Source organism: Pararge aegeria, chromosome 24 (genome assembly GCF_905163445.1).
Source record: "Pararge aegeria chromosome 24, ilParAegt1.1, whole genome shotgun sequence".
In the NCBI taxonomy this organism is placed as follows: domain Eukaryota; kingdom Metazoa; phylum Arthropoda; class Insecta; order Lepidoptera; family Nymphalidae; genus Pararge; species Pararge aegeria.
Window position 1 is genome coordinate 9,059,057 of NC_053203.1, and position 23,267 is coordinate 9,082,323.

At 37.1% G+C, this 23,267-nt stretch overlaps 1 protein-coding gene across 5 annotated transcripts in view; it reads right to left on the reverse strand.

Moving 5' to 3' along the window:
• LOC120634495 (solute carrier family 41 member 1-like) overlaps positions 1-23,267 on the reverse strand; it is an 83,408-nt gene that overhangs the window by 15,875 nt on the left and 44,266 nt on the right. The window contains exons 1-4 of one of the 5 annotated variants that reach the window (XM_039905146.1): positions 19,501-19,916; positions 18,290-18,506; positions 10,182-10,312; positions 2,043-2,147 (exon numbers count right to left, since the gene is read on the reverse strand). In XM_039905146.1, coding sequence (XP_039761080.1) covers positions 2,043-2,147; positions 10,182-10,312; positions 18,290-18,368 — 315 coding nt within the window. In that variant the 5' untranslated portion in view covers positions 18,369-18,506; positions 19,501-19,916. Of the gene's footprint in view, positions 1-2,042; positions 2,148-10,181; positions 10,313-18,289; positions 18,684-19,234; positions 19,917-23,165; positions 23,259-23,267 lie in introns of those variants that run through there. The other 4 variants (XM_039905148.1, XM_039905144.1, XM_039905143.1 and 1 more) reach the window with 4 other exon arrangements.

The window sequence follows — 23,267 nt, forward strand, 5'->3', positions numbered from 1 at the left end:
ACACGGGTAGACATAGAAATACATAGAAATACCGCAAACAAGATGTTCTCGATAAAAACACGGACTTTGTCACTGCCAATTAAGCTTACGAGTATAGATTGTGTCAAAAGAGATTCTTGAAATCCTTTATTTATCAATCGCGCGACTTTATGATAACAATATAATGAATCTGTTTTGCCTATTCGAGATTGTTTCGACGACCTCCATGGCGCAGCGGTGAGAGCTGTGGTCTTAAGTTTGAGGACCCGGGTTCGATATTAGATTGTGGGATGTGGGAGTTATAATTATTGAATTTTCTCTAGTCTGAATTTTCTCTGTTCTGGTGGAGCGAAAGCCAACCAAAGGTGGGAGGTATCGCTGGGCTTTAGCAAGAAAACGCTGTTTTCTGCTAAATCACAATGTTTGCAGCAGCCAAATATTGTTTTTATGCAAAAAAAAAACGTGTGTGTACTTATGTACACGCGTTGGAAGTTTAACTTCTTCGGCGTAACAAGATAAAAATCTTTTCAAAAATTTTATCTTTCGCCTTATTCTACGTTTGTAGAAAAAACAACTCTAACAATAGAAAAAAGGTATTGTAAATATATAAATAAATATACTACGACAATACACACATCGCCATCTAGCCCCAAAGTAAGCGTAGCTTGTGTTATCGGTACTAAGATGCCTGATGAATATTTTTATGAATTATAGAAATAAATCCTTAGAAAATGCATATAAACATCCAGACACTGAAAAACATTCATGCTCATCACACAAACAATTTCCAGTAGTGGTAGTCGAACCCACGGCCTTGGGCTCAGAAAGCAGGGTCGCTGCGAACTGCGCCAATCTGCCGTCAATTTTTAGGCCGCCGTTAATGTTTGAATTATTGAAAGCCAACTGTCAAACCCTTTTTTAGGAAAACTAAAATGTTGATAATAGCTAACTTCATGGTGTCGGTTTTTTGTGACGATGTGCGTGCGCATCGTAAAAAAATAACTCTCACCATTTTTCCCTAACACGCCAAAAGAAGTATAACTTCAAAAAATGTATTAGAAAGTTTCATGGTTCTCACTAACTTCGCTCATAGCAGTATTATTTGGGAATTACAGTTTTTATGGCGTACCATGCACTGCATGCGATAATGGTTGAATGAGGTAAATAAATAATAGGCTAATATAGTGGAAATGCATTTAAAAAAACAATGAAGAAAAATATTGTGTAAGTAGGAAGAGAGTTTTTTTTAAGAAGTAGGTTACAAGAACAGGGGAATCTCCTATTTATATTATGGTTTCACGATACTGTGAACTAGCCGCAAGAATAACAAATGATTGTTTTGCGTCGCCATTGATGTGGCGTTTGATTAATACCGTCTCAGGTAGATTATTTCAGTAGGTAAGTATACTTAACTGATTATTTAAAATTTTTTTTTATTCGTTATCATTGACATACCAAGACTGATTGTTGAATATTTATTATGTTCCCCCAGTAGGCGTGCAATTTATACAAGCCCTTAAGCACTGCCTACCCTAAAACTTTTATATTAGTAGGTCGTTGGTTTGACGACGTCCATCGTTTTTAGTTGGAGGTACCGGGTTCGATTCCCCGTATAGGCAGTCTGGGAATTTGTTGTTTCCGAATTTCCTCCGGTCTGGTCTGGTGGTAGGCTACGAATTCGGCCGTGGCTAGATACCACCCTACCGACAAACACTTGCCGCTAAGCGATTAAGCGTTCCGGTACGATATCACGAGGAATACAGAATAGCGATAGGGGTTAAATTTACCTGCCATACTCCCTAACAGGTTAGCCCGCTACCAGTGGCGTGCATAGTGTTTCGACCAGGGTATGCATAAAGAAGGAAGATGCCATCATATGGAAAAATCCCTCGCATTTTTGAGTTGCACAAATTTTTTAAGGTAGGCAGTGCTTTTGCGCATGCATGAAGTGCACGCCACTACCCGCTACCATCTTATACTGCATCACTTAACACCAGGTCAGATGGTAGTTAAGTGCTCACTTGTAATGGATTAAGAAAAAGAAAATGAAATGAAAAACCTACCCTGACGCTTCCGAGGACTAGACCAGCACCGATGGTTCCGCAGCCGGCGATGAAGAACGGCACTGCAACCTGCATCAGAGTGTTCCACCATCTTTCTTCCTTTTTCTGAAATACAGAAGATCAGACATGATACTTACTACCTAGTGGTACTAACTTAGACGCCCAAAAGCCAGGCCTTAATTATCAATAGAAAATCATAATTCGCGTGTGAACCATAATCGTAGTGTCTTCCGAAGATGAGTTGATGTCTGTAATTTGTCACAACAACAACTGTTGTTAGTAAAGTTAGTAGTAAAATATTAAAAATAATAACACATTAAAAGGCCAGACATTAGAAGACTTTTAATTTGTTTTCGTTTTCAATCATTTGAAACTACTAAATAAAAGACAAAGTTCTTAGGTTACCAATAAAAAAATATGATAACCTCTCCCCGTTAATTGATAAACTCATCCTACTTTTCAAGTCTGTTAAAAATACGTATTCATAGTAGGAGTTACAAGAAAATTACCAACAACTACCTACCTATTAAGTTTAATATTATACAACGTGTAACCGAATTACGAAATACTGTTAAAGGTCGCATAAGTATATTACATAAGGAATCACCCTGTAACAATATGAAATCAAAAGAAGCATACTTATTTTTCCATACAAACTAATTCTCAGTGTTTACTTATGACAACCCTATTGGAGATAAAAGACCGACACGTGCATAGTACTTACGTTACGAGACGCGTACCTAATAAAGTGACAGTAGTCACTTGATTTTACTTTTGCATGTGATCTTAGGGCTTTATCAGTGTAAACTATGGCAATGGCTACCTCAACAACTATTAGCGTTGCAGTTTCAGATAAGTCTCAGAGACTGTAAATAATGTACCTCTAAACTACTTAGAATTTAGTCATTAAGTTATATTTTCTGCAATTCTCAAATTATAATAATTTGAGAATTGCAGAAGATCCATCCTGTCCAGAGTGTGGCGAGGTGGAAACCAGTTTTCATTTCATAGCTGAGTGCCCCATGTACGCGATGGTAAGATGGGAACTACAATGTAAGGACAGTTTAAGTGTAGAAGACCTAGCACACCTCTCTATAGGGGATATCCTGAGGTTCACAAAAGAGACTGGTTTTCAGGGGGGGATGCTGCCGGGACACCAGTAAACCTGTGTCTCAACATGGGGAATAGGTTGGAATAGTCCTTACAGAGGACTGATCTCCCGTCTGGCAATGGCAGGCGTCCCCTCACTAAATAATAAATAATATATCGGTTTTCATTTACACCGCGTTGTTGAGTATATCTAAAAGGATGGTACGGTGAGGAACGACAATTCCTTAGCACAACTAGGTTTAAGCGCTGAAATCTGGTATTATCAATTCATTACCGACACACTACATGGCACGGTTCTACTCTCAGAATCAGAAGGATTTAGGCCGTTGTTCCAAGTGCATATTAAATAAATAAATAAATATACTACGACAATACACACACCGCCATCTAGTCCCAAAGTAAGCGTAGCTTGTGTTATGTGTACTAAGATGACTGATGAATAGTTTTATGAATAATATACATAAATACTAATAATATACATATAAACACCCAGACACTGAAAAACATTCATGTTCATCACACTAACATTTTCCAATTGTGGGAATCGAACCCGCGGCCTTCGACTCAGAAAGCAGGATCGCTGCCCACTGCGCCAACCAACCGTTAAATTGTTAGACTTCTTAGGAATAAAGAGAGATATATAATCAGAGAATATTAAGGAGAACTCTCAGGCATGCAGGTTTCCTAATGATATTTTCCTTCACCGTTGAAGCAAGTGGTATTTAATTTCTTAAAACTTAGAAAAGTAAAGCGTGCTATGGATCAAACTCGGTTCCCCCGAAAGTATCACCGCTCCAAATGACAAAATATTCAGCATCAATCATCGCTTCTGGTCCAGGGATTCTGACGCTTACCATTTCAATGCTATAAGTTCAGTGTTCAAGTCGATAATGTGTCATAATTTAAACAATAGACTGATGTACTATTATTTTTATTTATTTATTTATGAATGACTTCCTTTTGTCAAAATTTTCGCCAACAAACTGTTATGTTTATACAAAACGTGAATTATACTTATTTAACATCGTAAGTTATTATGACGCTTTGCACAGTAAAATCCGGTTACAAGTGGTGACGGCAGATCGGAATACAGGTGTCACAGAGAGAGGTCTTTAGTCCATCAGTGGACTGTTATAGATTTTTGATGATGTACATACAATAAGTGGCGTGCACAGGGTTTTTGACCAGGGTATGCATAAAGAAGGAAGATGCTATAAAATGGAAAAGCCAAAAATTTTAGGGTAGGCAGAGCTTTTGTGCTTGTATGAAGTGCACGCCACTGAATACAGTAAATAAAACTAAAAGCACAGACTAAAGGATGTTTTGTCTCATAGATACAAAAAAATAATTGCATTTAAAATAAGGTACCTGATATAACTTCAAACCGTTTGTTTTTTTAAATTTAAAGCAACATGAATTGTACTCTCTTGATATGTTTTTATATCTCTGTAACTACTTTTTTTCTTTGGTGTACAATAAAAGTGTATTCATTCATTCATTCATGAATAACTTAACTAGGACAAAGTGATTAGAATAAATCATCTAGAAAGACAAACATATTAGGAAGAAAACAAAGTGTTCTTTTTTTAATTATTGATTATAAACATCGATTATAAATTCCGACAATAATAAATATATCCTTTTCGTTTCCCGCCTCTTTTTTTATATATTTTTTTCGCTATGAAAACCTGAAACAATAGGAAAAAAATTGCCTACTTTTTTTCTTTCAGCGATAACATTGTTTATGGTAGCAGTACGTAAGCATTACCTTTGGGTATTGAGTTTTAGAAAATATATACTTACCTAAGTTTAAACAAATATAAAAAAAAAAACACTGAGAAATTATTATATTAATTAAATATTTAATAATTAATTTAAACACATTTATATATACGCTTATTTCCTATGATGAGGACACTTACTTAAAAACTTCACTGAGAAATTATTTTCTAAATGCAATAAATAATAGGTAACTCATTTATGGCCAGGTACGCTTATTTCTTTTGATGCTGTTTGCATTAAATTTTATCTTCCACATTTAACTTAATGAAAAGCATGCAAATAAACAATAGGTTTATTTCTTCGCAAATGAAAACACGCAAAGAATTGACAGTACCGACTGCCAATATGCCATCTATTCGGTTCAAAAAAATAAATTAAATGTTACAATCAAAAAGTTTTTACTGAGGTTTACGAGAGGTCCATTACAAATTTTCATATTTCATCTTTTTATTTCAAATTATACATAAATTGAGAATGGACACAGTAAATATATAAGCTCAAGTATTTACCATGGAATGGTAAATACTTGAGCATAAATACGCAACTGGGCAAACCAAAAGAGCTACATAGACACTCGCTAGATACCTTATGTCATTTTTTACCTCGTATTCATCATCACCATCTCTAACATATTACAGTCCCAGCGCTTTCATTTTTACGGCACTAGTGGGTTGTTAACGGATGGCAACTGTATTCTGATCTGCCGTCATCACACGGCCTTAACTAATACCGATAATTTCGCTAATCGGCCATGACGTGTAATGTGTTTGTCTATTAATCACGCCCATCAATAATTAATTAATCAGATGAAGCTGACTAATTAACTCCTAATTCATCACGATAAAGAAATTTATTGCTATCCGTATTAAGATGTTACTCAGTGATAGTGATGCGATTATGATAGCAAGGGAATGAATGAATCGATGTTTTTTTTCATCACACTTGCTCGTAACGTGGACCTTATTACATCGACATAGGGCTCATAATCCAAGATAGACACGCGTGTTTCATGTAATAATTACCGTACTTGTGCTTTCTTTATGATGACCCAATTAAGTTTACTTTGTATCTCACTGCAAGTTATATGTAATACAGATTATCTTGTTTAACTAACAAAGAGGTTTTATACGGCTAAAAATAGTAAGCATTTCCTAAAATGAACAACCTTCCTTCTACCATCTCAATTATGTTAAAAGAACGTTCAATTTTATCAAATTATTCACAATTCACAACTAGTTTTAAATACGAAAATATTTCCTTTATTATATTTCTAATACAGTATGCATGCAGCCAACGATGCTAGCTGTATATCAGTTACTCTTGGCGCGCGAGAAAAAAACCGTCGCGCAATTTTCCGTAAATAATTTTATGTTAATATTTTTAGTTTAACGTTTAGTTTAAATTGGAGAGTGAATCAAAACAAACAACAAAAAAGCGAGGCAGACCTGTTTCAAAATCTAGAGAGCGGCCTACGAAACCTTCACACGGTAAAAAAACAGCAGAAAATTGTCAGTTATTTTCTGAAAACGTATTTAAAATGTTTTTTTCCTCGCAAGTGTTATGAAAATCATTACTTATTAAACTCTCGGCTTACTTAGCGTCTAATACCGCGTCGACTTGTAAAATGCAATATAACCAAACTTGATTCATAATCTACTATTACACCTTTAATGCTGGATAGAAGCAGGCGTTAGTTTTCGGATTTCAAATATATACAATGAATATTACGATATGCGCGAAAAGCAGGAGAATCTGTACGGTGCAATTTATAATTGCTTAAATTTTTTTTTTACTCCACACCGTGAACATCTTTCGCAATGTACTCTCTACGTACATTTCGGTGTCGGTTTGAAGAAACTCTCCTGGTTTTTGCTCATTAAGTTTAGTGTTCATTTTACATTTTAAATGTGCAGTCTAGGTGATTGACGTAGATGGTAGTAGCCCAGAGGAAGCTACCTCCCATTCTTAGTTATAGTCCCACGACGCCCGCGAAAAGCGGAGGGATGGTGACATACCCTAGTCAAAAACCCTGTGCACGCCACTGCACAGCATTAAGAACATACAGAATCTGTGTACACGACAAATACTGAAGCGTCAAAAACCACTCCACTATAGTAGTGTTACTCGCTCAGTTACTTCATTATTGACGTTTCAAAAGTGCTTATACACTAGGCCTACTTGAAATAAATGAATTTTGAATTTGGATTCATTTAGCAGTTGACAGCAGTTATTTTACCTCTAATGTTCTAAACGTTTTAACATTTAATGAGGAAAATGGGAAAATTTTGTGATTTTGTGTTTGTGTGATTTTGAACACAATGCACTGCATGCAATAATGCCTAAACGTGAATTCTGTATGTTCTTAATTCTGTGGTCAGACCGATATTACTTAATTTTGTAGGTACTTTAAGTATTATTTCCGAATGATCTGAGGAATATAATATGCATACTGTTCGTTGGATATATGCAAATAGAAATCCCTATTTAACGATCCCGTTATAAATGCCGTAGTGGTTCTTAGGAACCTGTTAGAAGCGATTTCATCCGCGAGAAGTTTACTTATATTTCCAGTATTCCTGGCTTAAAGTACGGACTGTGGATGTTTCTGCATTCAAAGTGTGGAGAATGAAAACCGTTTTTATAAGCTTACATTATGACTGACTCGGGCTGTGGTTTAAAGCTTTGATCGTCAAGGTAATATGCAAATCATTTTCTCTTTTTATCTCTTGGTATTTAGTATGGTTTATAACAATTGATCGACATTTTAAGTTAATCACAGGGTTATCAGGATGTAAGAGGAAACATAATCAACACTTTTTTCTCTAAACAATAAGGCTATTAACTTTGAAATTTATTCCGATATTGCATGTTTCTTATTATAATAATAACGAATATCTATTTCTGTACATTCTGTCTATATCTGTTACACTATACTATATTGTTTTTATATTGTAATTTTTATTTTCCTCGTCACGAATGGATACTAATATTTATTTAATTGTTATAAATCGGAAGTGTTTTTAATAGACTTACAAAAAAGGAGGAGGTTCTAAATTCGTTTTTTTTTATGTTTGTTAGCTCAGATCTCTGTCATTTATACGGCCGACTGGCGCAGTGGGCAGCGACCCTGCTTTCTGAGTCCTGGGCCGTGGGTTCGATTCCCGCAATGTAATTATTTGTAATATATACATAAATACTAAAATGTATAGATACAAATAAATATACGTAATATATAAATATAATATATAAATATAATATATACATGATATCCATAATATATATTACATACATGAGATATAGCCCGCTGACAGACAAACGGACAAATTGACCGACCGACTGAGATATATTCGGGCGCGAAACCCTAAAATGCTCAACGCAGCCGTCTACAATTATTTTTACATATTGATTTTAAATTCGACGATTTGCATGCTATTACGAAATACGTTTGTCAACATGAAACCTTGAACTTCAGTTCTAGGTATTGAATTGCCTGTAAGTATTTCAATTTAAAATGTATTAATAGTCTAGAAAGATAAACTTTATGACTCAGAACTATTCTGACATCTGGTTTCGACAACCGTCACAGACAACGAATTCATTGAAATACTGCATAATTTATATTCTTAACAGTTTCTTAATGTCGATTGCATTATTTAATATTCAATAATTCTTTTAAAAAATCACCTCATAAGGGTTAAATAGGGGATGAAAAGTTCGTTGCAAAATGTATATTAGGGTTAATCAAATGTTAAAATTTATTTTTCATTTTTTTGAAGAATTGAATTCTCAAAGGCGTCAAGAAAGGGATGAAAGTTTATTTTTTAAAAATTAAACTCTCTCTCTCTTTAGTCGCTCCCTCATGACTGAGGATCGTGATCACTGGTATGGCGAGTAATCTTGTCATATAAGATCTCTCTCCATCGGGTCCTGTCTTTGGCCATTTGTATTGCGTTATAGAAGGTACGGGCACCAGTTTCTCTCTGTTGATCTGACCACCGGGTTGGAGATCTGCCACGGGGACGTTTGCCTTCTACATTTCCAACCACTATCAACTTTTCAATGCTCTCGTTTCCGCGGCGTGTGATATGTCCAAAATAACTAAGGATGCGCTAAAGGCAAATGGTAGAAAGACGTGTTTTAATTTTGAGTTGTGAAAGAATTGATACATTTGTGCGCTTGGCAGTCCACGGTATGCGTAGCATTCGCCTCCAGCACCACATTTCGAACGCATCAATTCGCTGTCTTTCTCTAGCGCGAACAGTCCAAGTTTCTACGCCATATAGGAAAATAGGAAAGATTAGTGCTTGTACCAGTCGCAATTTGGTTCTATTCGTTATGCTACGATTCTTCCAGATATTTGTTAACCTAAGCATCGCATCCTTAGCTATCGCTATTCTTCGTTTTATTTCGGAAACGCATGAGCCATCACTAGAGATTAAGGAACCCAGGTACTTATAAGTCTCTACAGTGTCTATATCCTGAATGCTGCAAATATTGGAAAGTTTACTCGATCGATCTACCACCATGAGCTTGGTTTTGCTTCGATTTATAGAAAGTCCTAGATCTTCGCTTTCAGATTCCAATTTTTTGAGCAATATACTCATATCTTCATAGGAAGTTGCGAGAAGTACAGTATCGTCAGCATACCTTAAGTTTGCCACTCCCAGTTTTCCATGCATTTTCTCATAATATGCTCCCCGTAAATGTTGAACAGCATGGGTGATAATATGCAATCTTGGCGCACGCCTTTCTTGGTCTTAAACACTTTAGATAAACTGCCATCAAGTCTCACATAGGAATGATTATTGTTATAAAGATTGGCAATTAGACTGACCAGGTGTTGAGGTACTCCCATTTCTAGTAGTATTGACCAGAGCTTTTCCCATCGCACACAGTCAAATGCTTTAGTATAGTCAATAAAACACAGTAATACAGGACAGGTAAAAATTAAACATAGAAAATATTATACAACTAGTTATGTCCCGCGTTCTTCGTCCGCGTTTATATCGGTTTTTTTTACACCCATCTCATTGTTAGAGAAGAACCATGCCCTGTAGTTGGCCGGTGATGGGTTGGAATGATGATGACGTGTACTATTATGATGACGAGCACAAAACATGAAGATTGTATTAGTGTAGTTTATGCCATTCGAGTTCTGTCACAAAAAACTGTAGATACAGACACTAAAACAGTGATAGCCTAGTTAGGATGTCATGATGTCATGTACAAAGATAATAATAGTCTTACCCCGGATAGTGGCTGTTTTTCTGCGTCAGCTTCGTTGACCTTTTTGTCCGGGGGGTCGCCGGGGCTCTTCAGATCGCCGTTGGAGTTTATCGACGCCATCGTGTATCCACTGTCCGGGCTGCCAATCTCATCTGCAAATACATTCACCATAATCATTATCAGTCCACTACCAGCCCACTACAGCAGACGAGTCTTTCATAATGACAAGGTTTAAGGCGTCCATAACGCTGGCCAAGTGCGCACTTCACCCGCCGCGGAGTTCTCCATTAACTCAGTCATGCAAGTTTTGTACCAGTGGACAGCAAATGATATTTATTTGTTTTAAGTTTACATAAGTCCGAAAAGTTACAAGTGCTTGCCGGAATTCTGGCTCCACTTGGTTTTCGCTGCGTTTTTTAATACACTAGCACGTACATATCCGCACTTGACCAGCTCGGTTGACTATGGCCTTAATAAGAAGGGTTTCGGCCTTAGTCAAACGAGCTGGTTAAATATGTAGACTTTAAGTCTTTCAGAACGTTATGGAGGACTAGGCTTTAATCGCGCTATTATAAGTATATTCATCATCGTGATATGATTATTATCTACAGAGCACGGGTCTCCTCCCACGATGAAGAGGGTTAAGGCCGTAGTCCACCACGCTGGCCCAGAGAACTCTCAGGCATGCATGTTTCCTCAGGATGTTGTCCTTCATCGTTGAAGCAAGTGATATTTTAATTGATTGGCATTTAGGTACGACTTCCAACCATGCGCCATGCTCAGACATAAAAGTGGGGGATAAGATAAACATTTTGTCCTTCCCCCGTGGAAAAAATGTCGGAATCTTATTGTAAAATCTTCTAAAACTAAAAGGAAATTCACATAAATTGCATTTTCATTAAATAGTTTCATCACTACATTTATTGCGACAAGTACAACTGATTGCCTCTCCTTGCGATAAGATATCATACACGCAACCTTTAAATTGTGATTGTTGAGCTCAAAGAGTCGCGAAGCTGAAATGGCAATGGGCAGGGCACACAGCTCTAGGAACTGATGTACATGCTATAATGGTGACCTCGTCTTGGTTACAAGATAGTGTCATAAGAATAGTTTGAGTCACTCAACGGGTGACGAAGAGGAAGACGTGAGCTTCGCTTGGAGTATTTCTAAGTGATCCTTAGAAGAACCAAGGTAACCAACCTAGCTCAATGAGTCGAGAAACCGAAGTCGCAGAGCACATAGCTCCGATACACGTTGGGGTTTCAAGGTGTTGGAATGGCGACCTCGCACCGGTAAACCCCCGTTGGTAGACTCCTGATGAAGTTGACAGACGACATAAAACGAGACGCAAGGAGCCGCTATACGCAAGCGGCACAAGACCGTGGAGTTTGATAAATTATGACAATTAAGCGTAATTTTATATATATATATATATATACATGTACTAAGACAATACACACACCGCCATCTAGTCCCCAAAGTAAGCGTAGCTTGTGTTATTGGTACTAAGATAACTGATGAATATTTTTTTATGAATAATATACATATTTACTTATAATATATAGATAAACACCCAGACTCTGAAAAACATTCAAGTTCATCACACATATATTGTCCAGTTGTGGGAATCGAACCCACGGCCTTGGACTCAGAAAGCAGGGTCGCTGCCCACTGCGCCAATCGGCTGTCAAATGAAATAAATATATATTCTACGACAATTTGCTATGGTACATTGCCAAAGATCTGTTTGGTGTAGAGTATATACATACAGATTCCCATGCTTTTTGAGGAGTTTGGCAAATTAAGCTTAATTGCATAATAAAAGTAACGCCTGCTTCTATCCAATATTTCATCATCATCAACATCACATCAACCGATAGACGTCCACTGCTGGACATAGGTCTTTTGTAGGGAGTTCCAAATTCCACGGTTCTAAGCCCCTTGGATCTAGCGGCTACCTGCGACGCGCTTAATGTCGTCTGTCCACCTCGTTGGGGGCCGACCAACGCTGCGCTTACCAGTTCGGGGCTGGGCCAATCGAGCACCTTGGGACTCCATCTATTCTCCGAACTATGTGCCCGGCCCATTGCCACTTCAGCTTCGCGACTCGTTGAGATATGTCGGTAACTCTGGTTCTTCTACGAATCTCCACATTTCTGATTTGATCGCGTAGAGATACTCCGAGCATAGCTCTCTCCATCGCCCGCTGAGTGACTCTGAGCCTTCTTATGAGGCCCATAGTTAACGACCATGTTTCAGAGCCATAGGTCATAACTGGCAACACGCACTGTTCAAAGACTTTTGTCTTCAGACACTGAGGGATTTTTGACGAAAAGATGTCACGAAGTTTGCCGAACGCTGCCCATCCGAGTTTGATTCGGCGGTTCACCTCCTTCTCGAAATTGGACCTACCTAACTGGATCGTGTGTCCTAGGTATATATATTCGTCAACAATTTCGAGTGCAGTGTTCTCAACGATTACCATTATCCAATATTTACCTGATGATTATAAATGGTCTGGGAGGGAGTAGCTTCTAAAAGTTCAACTTCACTTGAACCAATGACGTCAATGTTAGTTATGACGTCAAACGTTGGACCGAGTTCTATACAGGGTTTATACTGTTACGGATTTGGAATAACAATTTCATTGTTTTCATACTTTAATTAACATTGTATTACGTACTACAGACTGTCGTAAAGCAAGTTGTTGATATAGCTTTATGACCTACTGGGTTAGAAGTCATTTGAGCGGTATGAGCGAATCTCTGACGCAGTTTCAGTGTTTCGAGACGTCTAACAAATTGTATATCATTATTTAATGCATTTCATCCTTACTAATATAATAAAAGCGAGAGTTTGTTTGTTAGTCCTTGTTTTTTGGCACAGAATTCGTTGAAGGGAATGAGACATTGCCATACAATTTTAGCAATTGACATAGTTCTAGACTTTCACTGGACTAGGCGACTCGCTTGATGTCATCGGTCCACCTAGGGGAGGGGGCCTACCAACACTGCGGTTTCCAGTGAGTGGTGGGTTCGGTCGATTTTTGGGACATACCGACGATGAACGATGTTACTCTCCGGCCTTTCATCTAACTTTATGTCAACATAACTTATGTTACTCTCCGTCCTTTCAAACTTACAAAAATCAAGTCGATTCGTTACTTAGTTAGAGCGTTAAGAAATGACAAATAAAATAAATTGATATACTACGACAATACACACATCACCATCTAGCCCCAAAGTAAGCGTAACTTGTGTTATGGGTACTGAGACGACTGATGAATAGTTTTATGAATAATACACATAAATACTTATAAAATACACCGAGGAAATAAAATGGAAAAGTCCTTCGCCTTTATGAGTCATACAAAAATTTTACGGTAGGCATGCTTTATTTCACGGCCGTCAAGCAAACAAACAAACATTTTTGCATTTCTCAACTATCAGCCCTAGAGGTCGAGCAACCCATGTAGTAGCGCGGCAAAACCCTATTCGGAATGGACTCCTATACAACCTAACTCGTATAATTCGATCCAAGCAGTGGCGTGCACTTCATACATGCACTAAAGCACTGCCTACCCTTTTCTTTTGCGTGGTGGAAAAGCTTTATTGTTACCACCGACCCTTGGGCAGGACGGAGGTTATGTGGGATTCTCCCCTCCAAAGGGAGTATACCTAACCTAAAAACCACCACGTCGTTTCCCTCTTGTTGGCTTTAAACGAAGGCGAAGGAGTTTCCCATTTTATGCCATTTTCCTTATTTATGCATCCCTCGGTCAAAGACACGGTGCACGACACTGGGTCCGAGAGTGGTCCTATAATGAGCACCAAGCTTTAGGATAGGTTGTGTTTTAATGCATTTATCAATTGTACGCCGCTGTCTTTAACCTTCCTCAATTAAGTTACGCAAATATAATTATTCAATTTACACTTTTATTTCCTGAATTAACCGCGTTCAATGTTACCTAACAAAGCGTTTATTTTAGTGGATTGTTAACGTTCTTTTCGTTAAAAATCCTGATATACCGTTAATTTTTACGAGCGAAAAATTATGCTTTGTTATCCGTCTGTCTGTCATCTCCATGCATAATGAAGCTATCTGTGCAAGGTTTGGGCAAGATCGGTTAAGGTGTTAAGACCTTTATAGTAACCTAAGTTATTTTTTAAGCCCCTGGGAATGGTCCCCGGATACTTTACCGCGATTAAAAAAAAATATATATTTTGCAAACTCTTATATCCGTCTCGATGAATTCAATTGATACCGCCGTCGCACTGCACCGCTAACACTTGGTATAGGATGCTTCTTAATCACCCAACTATTATTTTATTTTATTTTAATACATTTTCTTTCTATTATTTAAACATGAAAATTAGACATTGGTTAGCTCGATTACTGTTGTAAGACGTCAAAAAAGTCTCCATATGTCATACATGAGCCCTGAATTTTTTTTCACACCTTTATGTGTAAAACCGATGTCACAACTTGTTTACACAATTGCATTTATACTTGTTGATAGCTCGCTATCTGTTCTTCATCTGATGACGTCATCACGCGCAATTATTGACTTCTGTGCGCTTATCTCGCATGTCGGTGAATTGGATACAATGTCAAGTACAATTCTTGTGAAGGCTTCATCCTCGAAGGAAAAGTGCACGTGGAAATCCTCATTGATATTATAAATGCGATTGTGTGTTTGTGCTTACTTCACGCCGTAACTAAGCAACCAATCGAATTGAATCTTGGCATAGAGCTCGTTGAAAGGACGGAGAGTAACATAGGCTACTTTTTATCCCGGGAAAACAAAACGTTCCCACGGGATTTGTAGGAAAAACATGAGCGCGCGCGTTAGTTACTAATAAGTGACGATTGTAGTTTTCAATCCAGGCCTTGTTTTGGGGGGGACCGAGTTCAATAACATTTCAGGGTTATGTGCGTTTTTATTTCAGCAATAACATAATAATATAGAGGCGGTGATAGCACATTGGGTAGGAGCTCGACTTCGTTTCCGGGGGGCCGAAGTCGAATCCCTGCACGCACCTCCAACTTTTCTAAGTTATGTGCGTTTTAAGTAATTAAAATATAACTTGGTTCAACGGTGAACGAAAACATCGTGAACCTTGCATGCCTGAGAGTTCTCCATAATGTTATCAATGGTGTGTGGAGTCCACCAATCCGCACTGGGCCAGCGTGGTGGACTACGGCCTTAACCCTTTCTCATTGTGGGAGGAGACCCGTGCTCTGTAGTGGGCCGGTAATGAGTTGATGAGATGATGATGATGATGATAATATAACATACACGCACTCCTGAGAGTGCATGGCCAGCGTGGCCTTAACCCTTCTCATTCAGAGAGGAGACCCGGAGGTTTACATCTATATAAATGAGTAAAATATTAGTTAACCGCCATGTTGGTTTAGTGGTTATCATGTTCAACTACGTCATAGGTCGGACTATAAATCGCCGATAGCGAATGCTTTTTTAAATCCCGTACTTAACGTGTACCAGAAGTTTATCCGGGAAGAATATTACTCTCTGTCTGTCTCCAGGATACAAGCTACATGCATTTTATTAGGTGCGGTTCAACGATAAGCATTGGTAACAAACAAACGGACGGTACACACTTTCACATTTATCATATTAGTACGGATTCTGACGACCTCACTAACGTCTGGGAATTTATAATTTCTGAATTTTCTTTGGTCTGGTTTTGTAGGAGGCTCCGGCCGAGGCTCGTTACCACCCTACTGATAAAGACGTGCCGCTAAGCGATTGAGCGTTCTGGTACGATGTCGCATAGAAACCGATTATGTATAACCGATTATGTAACCGAGTATGGGTTTAATATAACTGCCGTACCCCCTATTACAGGTTAGTCCGTTAACATTTTAGACTGTCCGTTAAAATTCTCAGTGCAACAAGTAGGTAAGGTAAGTACCTACTACCTACCCAGTGGCGTGCACAGGGTCTTCGGCCAGGGTATGCATAAAGCAGATATATAGCGTTAAATAGAAATATTTCCCTCCAATACGAGCTATATAAAATAATTTGGGTACGCAGTGCTTTTGTGCATGTATGAAATGCAAGCCACTGTACCTACCAATAGTTCCACCGCCGAACTTGGCTTTATACACTGCCGTGTGTCTACTTACAAGAACTAATTATCTATTGGATTGGAATCAATAGTTATAGATACGTTTGCTAAAGTAACTTTGCATAATGCATAATCCTTATTCAAAATCACTGTCTAAAGATTTCAAAGCGAACGGAATAATTTGAATGGGAAATAATGAACCACACTTACTCATTTTCAAACGATGTCATCGGAGTTAAGAAATGTTTTGATCTTATAAACATTGTATGTTTCAAGAGTTTAATCTATGAGATATCAATATTATTGACAACTTTTCTAGTGTTTCGTAAACAATTCTTACTTAATGTCTGTCCGACCAGCTGTTGGTATTGAATTTTTATAAAGTTACTGTGCTTTAGCTAACTAATATTATAAATGCGAAAGTTTGTATGTAAGAGTGTATGTTTGTTACTCCTTCACGCCACAACTACAGAACCAATTTAATTTAAATTTGGAATGTGGATAGATCATACTTTGGAATAGCGCAGAGGTTGCTTTTTTACCGGGAATCACCATGGTTAATGCACTATTTGTGAAAAAAAATATTTCACTTCCATGAGCTATAAGTTAAGCTGTATTTTGCTATAATAATAATCTTTATACACAGACATTATATTCATTTATTAAAATAAAAAATAAATTCAAATTCAAATAATAAAAAATTGCATTTGTTACAAAATACCTAATCTATGTTAGTATGCTATTTGGCATACCTTCCGCTAACAGAGCACTGAGAAAACACATGCATGGCAAACTTCATCGAAATTTGAGTTGTACTGGCTGGGCCCCGCGGTGAATAAATCGATTCACGGCGCGACTTATACTTAGTTATATTATTAATGCAGATGAATTTTTTAATGACAAGGTTGCTTGGAAGCATCCGGCTCCGCTTTCAGCTCTCACAAGATAGAAAAATGAATGTTAAAATACAAAATGTAAATTGTTGATGTTGGAAAAGAGCAACTGCTGAGTTTCTTGCCGGCTTCTTCTCGGTAGAATCTGCCTTCCGAACCGGTGGTAGAATCACTACAAACAGACAGACTTGACGTTTCAAAAGTGCTTATATTAGGCCTACTTGAAATAAATGAATTTTGAATTTGAATTTGAATTTGCAGATATGAGTTAGTTTGATTTTGCATATAAGTTGTCGTATAGAAAAGGAAATGGAGAAAAGCACTTTTTTGGTACCTTTATCCAAAAAAAGTACTTTTCCCTAGGGATGAAAAATTACTGGAGTGCATGCATTGTAACAGATATATTCTAGCTTGTGTTTACTAGCTTTCTGTGTTGTGTTTACCGTATAAACTGAATGCGTCTGCGTTACCCTTTCGAGTATACAGGCGCGGTGATGTTATGCTGTGCGATTGCGTAAACAAAGCATATTTATGCGTTAGTTTATTTCGCCGTTCATTCTGTTATTTATTTAAGAGTCTTAGTCTTTTAAACTCTTAAAATCAAAATCGTCAGCTCATTAGATCTATAGGAAATATAAATGGGAATTTCGGAATTAATCCCTATCGGACAAAAATAGAATTTGCAAATCCGTCTATACCAGGGCTTCCCAACCTGGTCTCCGCGGCGCCCTGGGGAAAGTACAAAGGTGAACCGCGAGCCGCTTCTATTGTACTTAAAAAAAACATCTAAATTAATTTATAATGGTTTGTGCAGCGGTGTCACGGCTTGTCCCACACTTTTAAAAATTGTGTGGAAATCTCCAAGCTTAGTGATACCAACGTCGTAGTTTTATTTTTCTTAATTCTCTGTAAATATTGTCTATTTATTATGAGTTTATTTGTTTTATAATTAGGATGTTTTATGCGCATAAAAGCAATTACTCCTATCTGTCTAATTAACCAGTACAGTATATTAGCTAGGTTAAACGCGGGCGCGCGCAGTGACAAATTTCTTAACTTAAATTTTATAACCTCCTTCTTTTCGAAGGAAGTTGGTTAAAATATTAATAATTAAATATTAGATGGATATTGAAATATTTACCAAGTATAGTGTATCCGTGCATTTTCCTCCAACATTTACGAATAGCCATTTCCAAATTGTAACTCATAAATTTGGTCATTCTTCACCCGTTCTTCGCGAATTACACGGTCACTTCGAAAACACGATGCTCCAGTTCGAATTGCCTAATCGCACTGTTTCTTTACACAAATAATTTTGTCTTGGAACATTTAACACGGATATTAAATGCTGGGTTTTCCTAAGCAAAAAGGCCGAGGGAAAAAGTTTGATTCATTCACAAATCAAATTTCTTCAATCCCATTGTCAAGTCCGCTGTCACTATCTTGATTTATTTCGTAGATAAAAAAAAGTTCTCACGAAAAGAGTTTATTAGATACGATATCTTGTGTAAAATGTCTAACTATTAAAAACCTTAGGTAAATACCTACTAAACTTTATTCACTAAACACACTCCTAAAACTAATAATTTTCGGTTGCTTGCAACATGTTTGATGAATTTTTTTTCAAAACTTTTTGTTAGTTTTATTCCATTTTTTTCCGTTGTTTGGTTTTTTTTAATACCGTGCTCGGAAATACATTGAACGTATTTTAATATACTTTAGCATAATTTAAATCTAGATTTCAGGCTCAATGCTGAGATTAATTTTATAGATTAAAACACGATTTAAAACTAGAATTAAAAAAAAAAATATATTATCTGCATCTTAATTTTATATTGTGAAAGCTGCTCTAACTCCGTAGCTAAATATTAATTAACTGTGAGATGGTGATAACAAGTATTACTCGGCTAAGTTTGTGTGCGCACTTCTTAGACCAGGATGCGTTTGGAACCCTCTTAGCTTTAGGTTTAAGTTGGCGAACCTAGCTTCACCAACACCTCAAAACTATATAAACATATACGAGTATGTACGAACGCTTCATAAGTCCCTGTGATAGGCCTACATGAGCTTATAAATAAATGCTTACCGTGTTATTACAAAAATGTCAACTTAATCGATGAATCTTTTTAGGAGATTCGTACTACTTTTAAATCTGTAATTTCTTGTTAATTTAAAGAGTTTTGTACACAGTTGCGTGTCACATTTACGTAATTTTTCATTCCAGCATAATTTCGTACAAAAACATTACTTATTAAAACTTGTCTTAAGACAGATTGGGATGCAAAACTTTCAATATTCAAGTTAGTGACAGGGAATTGATGCCTCAATTTTTTCCACATAAGTTTTACCTACAATTCAAAACGTTACTATTTCGAATTACCAAATCTCTTTTCACATTTTTACTTCTAATATCTAACACTTCTAAAATTGCAACACACCCACACTTATATTTCTTCACGAAAGTAAAAATTTAAGGCATTTTTTTCAATGACGTTTTTCACAAAGTAGTTTAGGAACATAAGTACAGTAAAACTAAGATTCAATTAATTACTTTTCTACACAAAAAAAAAACACTTTTTTTTCGAAAAATACGCGTTCATGTACTTTTAATAATTAGATTTAGTTCGCATTGGCACTATTCAGTTCGTTTTAATTACATTTTTAGTGCACGTCAGTTAAGCTCCGCGAGAAACATACGAATCGAAGTAAAACAATTACATTCACTTTGCAGCTTTGACATTGGTGCTTAGAACTGAGATGTGATAATGCCGTTTACCCACATTGTTGACGGTTGATAACACAGAACTGAGAACATACGGAATCCCCATTCAGCCATTATTGTATGCAGTGTATTGAGTCCGCACGTCTCACTTTACACCCGCGGAATTTTGCTAGCTGACAAACTTTTTTTTTTATTTTCCTATTTTATGGTAGTCGAATAGAATAAAATTACATTTTTGGTGCACGTCAGTTAAGCTCCGCGCGAAACAAACGAATCGAAGTAAAATAATTACATTCACTTTGCAACTTAGACATTGGTGTTTAGAACTGCGATGTGATAATGCCGTTTACCCACTTTGTTGACGGTTGATACTGAGAACATGTGGAATCCTCATTCAGCCATTATTGTATGCAGTGCACTCAGTGGCGTGCATAAAGTGTATGCACAGGGTATGCACAGTGGCGTGCACTGGGTTTCTTACCAGGGCATGCATACACCAGGAAAATGGACCAAATCCGGGCTATATTTCAATTTTAGGGTATGCAGTGCTTTTGTGCATGTATGAAGTGCACGCCACTGGGTATGCAGATGTTATAAAATGAAGTAAATCACCAGTTCAAGTTATAAAATTTAAGCGGTACGCTTTTTATAACTCTTACAATGGTTTTTTATAACTTGTACTGGAGATTTTTTTCATTTTACATTATCTGCCCGCTTAATGCATACCCTGCGCATACCCGCACGTCTCACTTTAAAACCGCAGAATGTTGCTAGCTCGCAAACTTTTTTCCATTTTCCCATTTTATTCTTAACGTTTAGAACATTTGAGCTAAAATAATTACTGTCAACTGCTGAATGGTATGAAATGACTAACAGCCTTTTCGAGAGACACTACTAAAGTGGAGCGGTTTTCGATGCTTCAATATTAGTCGTGTACACGGTTTCTGTGTATTCCTAGTTCTGTGGTTCATAATTACTTTCTTGTTTACACTGTGCCGTTTCGTTATGAATGTTTTAATTAGTGTGCGATAAAGTTATCATTTTAAGGTCAAATAAAACCCACTTGAATGAAAATACCTGTTCAATACCTATTATATTTTCAACTGGCTGTTGCACGCGCCTTCGCCTGCATTCGTCGCCCGTATTTTATTTATATAGTTACTAGCTTCTACCCGCGACTTCGTCTGCGTGGACTTAAGAATTGCGTAAAGCTTCACTCGTTAACAATTTTTAATCCTACCACGGGAACTATTTGAGAGATCGGTATAAAAATTACATGTCCTTTTCCATAGCATAGGTGACATGCATATCAAGTTTTAAAGCCGTCTGCCCGCGGCTTAGCTCGTAAACAATTTTCAATCATCCTCGGGAACTTCTTACAGAATCGGGATAAAAGGTAGCCCATATTCTCTTGCATGTCGAAGTCTACATTCATGCCAAATTTCATTCAAATCCGTTCAGCAGTTTTTGCGTGATTGAGTAACAATCATCCACATTAGTAGGATTATTGAAAGACCATGGAAATCCATCGTCTATAAACTGAGCAACAGCAGGGCATGCAAGGAACTCGTCCTGCACCGCCTTGTCCTTTGGCGTAGGTGTTAAGCCTCATGCTACTAGTCAAAAAGCTTTATTTCTACTACTACTTCAATATATAAATAATAAATAAGCGCGGACAGCAGACGAGTTAAACCTATACCTGTTTTCCTATTTCTAACAAAGGTGTCAAATTAAAAATAGCTTTACGTAACCGCTAACTTCCGTCGCGCAGTTAGCATTTATTTTCTATGATTACAGTGTGTTTACGTGAACTTACCTTCTTTTAATAATAATCACTACATTTTTAAAACGTTCCTTGTATGAATGTTACTGGCGAAATCTTCTTAGGTCCGAAATTAAAAATCCATCTAAAGCAACATTTTCAGGTGACAGATTGATTTATGTAGCAGACCGTGGTTAGTTTATACTCCTAAAGTCTGATAGCGCGCATGCTCTCTAGTGACGAGGAATGGAAAATTTGCACGAATGTTAAGAAGTATAATGTTGAGGAGAGAGGAACGAGAAAGAGATGAGAAGAAAAAGAGAGAAAACGCTTGAAGAAGGTCGGCAAGAAGTAATGCCCAGCTGTTCCGTGCAGACCTGACAGATAGGGGGGGTCGGACATGCCCTGCCATTAGGCAGAAGTCCGACGGGGTTTTTTTCCTCCTCAAACGAAAAAAAAAGATTGATTTGCGTATTGCCCCATCCTTTTCTTACTTTCCTTATCTACTAGGAAGAGTAGATTTCGGAAAAACGATTTCGCCGGTGTAAGCAAAAATTATATTCTCATCACACTTGCTCGCAACGAAAACCTTATTACATCGATATAAGGCTCATAATCCTAGACATTAGACACGCGTGTTTTATTTGAAAATTACTGCAGTTGTGTTTTATTAATGTGTGTACCTCACTGCAGTGTATTATTTATTTATTTATTTAAACTCTTTATTTGGAAGCCTCTCCACATTAAGAAGTATAAACATATTCTTTTAACCAACAAAGAGGTTATATGCGACTAAAAAAAGAAGTTATTTCCTTTAGTGAACGTTTAATTTTATCGAATTATTCACATTTCATAACTTCGTTTTGGCGAAGGTTTTCTTTTTTTGTAAATATGACTTATTCGAAGCTGTAAAAATATTCGCGACATTGAATTCAATTTAAATTTATTCAGCACAATACATAATGTTACATTTATAATTAAAATTTTATATTATTTAATCAGTTAACAAAAATAAACTAAAATAACTTATATAACACTAAATAAAATGTAAAATGTCTTCCGCAGCGAGGCAGTTCAGTTCCTAAGATGCTGGCAACATTGTTTTCAAAATAAATTTAATTACATTATGATACGTATGTACCTACATGTTACTGAATAAAATCATTATCATATCGATCATATCTAAATCATATCATCGCAGTGGGCAGCGGCCCTGCTTTCTGAGTCCAAGGCCGTTGGTTCGATTCCCAAAACTGGAAAATGGTTCTGTGACGAACATGAATGTTTTTCAGTGTCTGGATGTTTTTGTGTATATTACTAGTATTTATTTGTATAAATATCAATCTTAGTACCCATAACACAAGCTACGCTAACTTTAGGGCTAGATGGCGATGTGTGTATTGTCGTAGTCTATATATATTTTTTTAGTATTTTATTAAATTCATTTTCATTTTCAGTGTTCCTTATCGTCTGGCGAGTAGCCGACGGATCAAATAAAGTAGATCATCGTCAAAACGTATTGAAATAACTCACCGCTGATAGTAAATATGAGGTTCCCGTTGAGGTGGGGCGAGTAGGCTTCGACTTTTTCAGAGGGCTTGACGACATCGGGTGCTCCAACCATGCCTGCAACAA